The following is a 3,583-nucleotide window of genomic DNA, read 5'->3' on the forward strand; positions in this document are numbered from 1 at the left end:
TTCAAATATATTTCGGATTTTAGAATATCGCAGATGCCCTGATGATACTCAAACGATTACCATACAAGCATCAGTCATTTTTATGCAATATTTAGATATCACATATCTTTAGAATCGCCTCCTGCAGTATCCGATTCCGGTACACTTGGTACTTCCAAAAACGCGGAAGTATTTGTCGCTGGCTGACAACGGCGGAAAGGCCTCATCTGCTTTCGACTTCTTCTGGCCCCAATGGCTTCCTCTTCTGTGCTTGTAACATCCGGCTGTTCCAGCTGCTTCTGCTCGGTACCCAGTTGGGTCTCGCTGATTAAACATTTTAACTGCATCATCTGTGTCGAGGTTACGTCCGGATGGGCGAACAGTTTCATCCACTCAAGTAGCTTTTCGTCGTGCTCAACGGCGTCGTCCGGTTTCGGTTCCTTCGGCTGTTCCTCTCCACCATGGTTCGGCTTCAGGTCGGAATCGACACTCGACGATGACGAGCATGGTCTGAAGTGACGGTAGTCCTCCATGTTGTCCGATGAGTGGACGTTGTGGCTTTCGAAACCCGCTTGATCATGGTTGTCCAGCTCAGAACAGGGAGCGATGGGACTCCGATCGATGGCATGCCCAAACATTGCTGCTCCGTTGTGGTTGTTTTGGAGCTGTGCTATTAAATATAGATTGAGATAAAGTTCGCTGTATATTGCCGTAAGTTGGTTATGGCTTAGATTGTCCAGAGAACTGTTGTCGTTTTCTGGCACAATTTGATCCAGTTTTACACGTTTCCTGGCAGGCTCGTTGAACCGTTCAGCTTGACTGCTAGTCACCACATAGCGAATTTTTTCCTCTTTATTGCACCACCCTCGCAAGGTAGACTCGGGTACGCCGATGTCCCGCGCCACCGATGCCTTGGTTTCTCCGTTGCGAACCCTTTGAATCGCATCGAACTTTTCCGATGGTGCGAAATGTCTCAAGTATCGTTTGCTTTTCGTTTCCATCGTTAGCTGTCGAATGAGTTGCCGTTTGGGAAGTTGCCGAATTTTTATACAGTGTGAAATTTGATCACGGGTAGCGAATTACCTATACTGCAGGGAGTCGGTAAGAAACAGACACAGGTAGATAAAATTCCCAATTGATTCCAAGTTCTTGTGTTCCTGTGCTGTGCGAAAATACCGATTATAGAGGGTCCATAGACGCTAGGCATTCCTTGGCTTATAAAACTTTTCACAGAACTATTTTTCTTTCAGCGGCACTAAAAAGTGTTTGCCGTAAAAATATCAAACAAATCTAAGAATAGCTTGCATTGTTTAAGTCTTCCTTTCCTAATGTTTCAGCATTCCAGAATAGTAAAAAAAAACAATGACAATGCTAGTGTTTAAAAATTTTCAGCAGCGTCTTACCATATTACCGTGCATAAGTATAGGTATACACAATGCATTAGTTTCTATTGTTTATTTATAGATGACAGCTCAAGGGGGTTAGCAAATTGCACAGGGAATATGGTGAGAGTGAAAAATAGGGAAAAATGGGGCCATAAGGAGTACCTATTTAGAGTGTCATATTTGTTTATCTGTTTTGAATTTTGAATCTGGTTAAAAATAACAATGGTTCTACAATCTAAAATTCGTTGGAAATGCAAACCCAATCGACACATACATTATTGCTTTGACGCGAAACAAAATTAGATCTGATAATGATTTTATATTATTGACAAAGTTTGAACGAGTTTGTAATGTTAGGAAAATTAAAAAAAATATATTGGAGTAACGGGTCTCACCTACGAGTTCGATGTATTTAAATAACAACAAGTAATAATTTTAATTCAAGCTTCAATAATTTATAATGTCACGTGTTTTGCGTCAAGGCAATGTTGCCACTTTTGCATATGTTGATTAGGTTTGAGTTTTTAACGGATTTTAGAATGCAAAAATCGATCTCGATCGGATTGTGAAATTTCTCAACCGAATTTGTCCGGAACATGGGTGAGCGTGTAAATTGACATCTATTAAATATGAAGCATTGCATACGAAGTGCTTGTTTGGTTCTAGAAAAAAAAGAAACGAAAAGTGTCCCCAAACCAAATCACCCGTTCTATGGGAAATATTGTATAGGATACCAAATAAGAACTTATGACATTATTTTTTCGAGTCCCTTTGTGATTTACCATACCAATCTATGGTAAAAAAAAACTTTTAATTTTTTTTACGCCATTCTCGATAGCATCGAGAAAAATAAAAAAAAATTCATCAAAAATTTAAGTACTAAAAAGAATCTTGAAATATAATTTTTTTTGGAAATTCAGAGATTTACTGCTACTCTAATTCGTATTTAAATGTATTTCTAAGCCTTTCCTAGATATGTGTGATTTTTTCCAGATTTTTAACAGTGTTGCGCGGTACAATAAAAATAAGATTTTTTTTTTAGAATTTTGAGACCTATTACAGGTTAAATTTATATTTAAATATGTATGTTTATTTGTTTGTGTATGTGTTTTTTGATATTGGCGATCTTTTTTCAGAATATTTCGAGAGCTGCGCGATACGAAAATATTTAATAAATTCTTAATAATTATTTTTTATTTTCATTTTTTGTAATTTTAATATATTTTTTTTCATTTTCCTAAAATCTATTATTGTATTGTATTCGTGTATTCGTAAAAAGAGCCCCAAACCTTATCACCAGCGCTATGGAAAGTATTGCTACAAAAGCTTGGAAAAGGAAGCATGGAAAAAATACTCATAGTTCGAACTTACTATGATAAAATTACGAAAATTTTGTTTTTTTGGCATTTCAATTTTTTTATGCGAAATTATATAATTGTATAAATAGATTAGATAAACCATAGTAAGATGTACTTTCAGCATTTTTTTTTGAATTTTTATCCAGAAGTTATCGAGAATGTATTGTATTTGTTTATTTATTTATTTATTACAATAATCAACAGGCAGAATCTATGCCCTAATGATATTTAAATGGGTTAATATTCTCTTAAAATTACGTTTAATAGCTACCCTACATAAATTGAAATCAAAGCCCTCTGCAACTCTGTTGAACATTCTGAGCAGACCGGATATACTACCGTAGGTCGCGTAATTTGTTCGCCGGACCGGTATACGCAGCAAATTTTGGTTCCGCAGACTTCTTGGAGGCACCTGTAGTTGGAATGAACGGAGCAACGCCGGACACTCTGTTTTCGACGTCAGGACATCAGACACTAGCATAGCACGGGCGACATTGCGGCGAACAGCTAAGGTGTCTAAATTGATTAGAAGGCATCTACTATCATAGCTGGGTAGCCGAAAAGGATCCCTCCACGGCAAGCGTCGAAGAGAAAAGCGCACTAACCTGCGCTGTACAGTTTCAATTCTGTCGACACCATTTTGGTAGTAAGGACTCCAAACTTGACAGCCGTACTCAAGAGTCGAACGTACCAGCGAGCAGTACAAAGACTTCAAGCAATATATGTCATTGAAATCTTTACCGATTCGAAACAAAAAGCCCAGACTTCTGGAAGCTTTGCCCACAATATATGAAATGTGCTGCTGGAACGATAGTTTGCTGTCTAGAAGTACCCCTAGATCTTTGATACAGTTGGTTCTCT

At 37.8% G+C, this 3,583-nt stretch overlaps 1 protein-coding gene across 3 annotated transcripts; it reads right to left on the minus strand.

Moving 5' to 3' along the window:
* Positions 1-1,427, minus strand: LOC129762235 (protein distal antenna-like). Of its 3 annotated transcripts, none has more exons than XM_055760306.1 (2): positions 1,383-1,427; positions 1-1,304 (listed from the first exon to the last, which is right to left on the minus strand). In XM_055760306.1, the coding sequence occupies exon 2, from the start codon at positions 978-980 to the stop codon at positions 99-101; it is 882 nt and encodes a 293-aa protein (XP_055616281.1). In that variant the 5' UTR covers positions 981-1,304; positions 1,383-1,427; the 3' UTR covers positions 1-98. The 3 variants fall into 3 exon arrangements, with proteins under 3 accessions (XP_055616281.1, XP_055616283.1, XP_055616282.1); XM_055760308.1 differs by lacking the exon at positions 1,383-1,427 and having other exon boundaries at positions 1-1,067; positions 1,156-1,376; XM_055760307.1 differs by lacking the exon at positions 1,383-1,427 and having other exon boundaries at positions 1-986; positions 1,063-1,376.
* Between the last annotated feature and the right edge of the window lie 2,156 nt (positions 1,428-3,583).

Source organism: Toxorhynchites rutilus, chromosome 1 (genome assembly GCF_029784135.1).
Source record: "Toxorhynchites rutilus septentrionalis strain SRP chromosome 1, ASM2978413v1, whole genome shotgun sequence".
Taxonomy (NCBI): domain Eukaryota; kingdom Metazoa; phylum Arthropoda; class Insecta; order Diptera; family Culicidae; genus Toxorhynchites; species Toxorhynchites rutilus.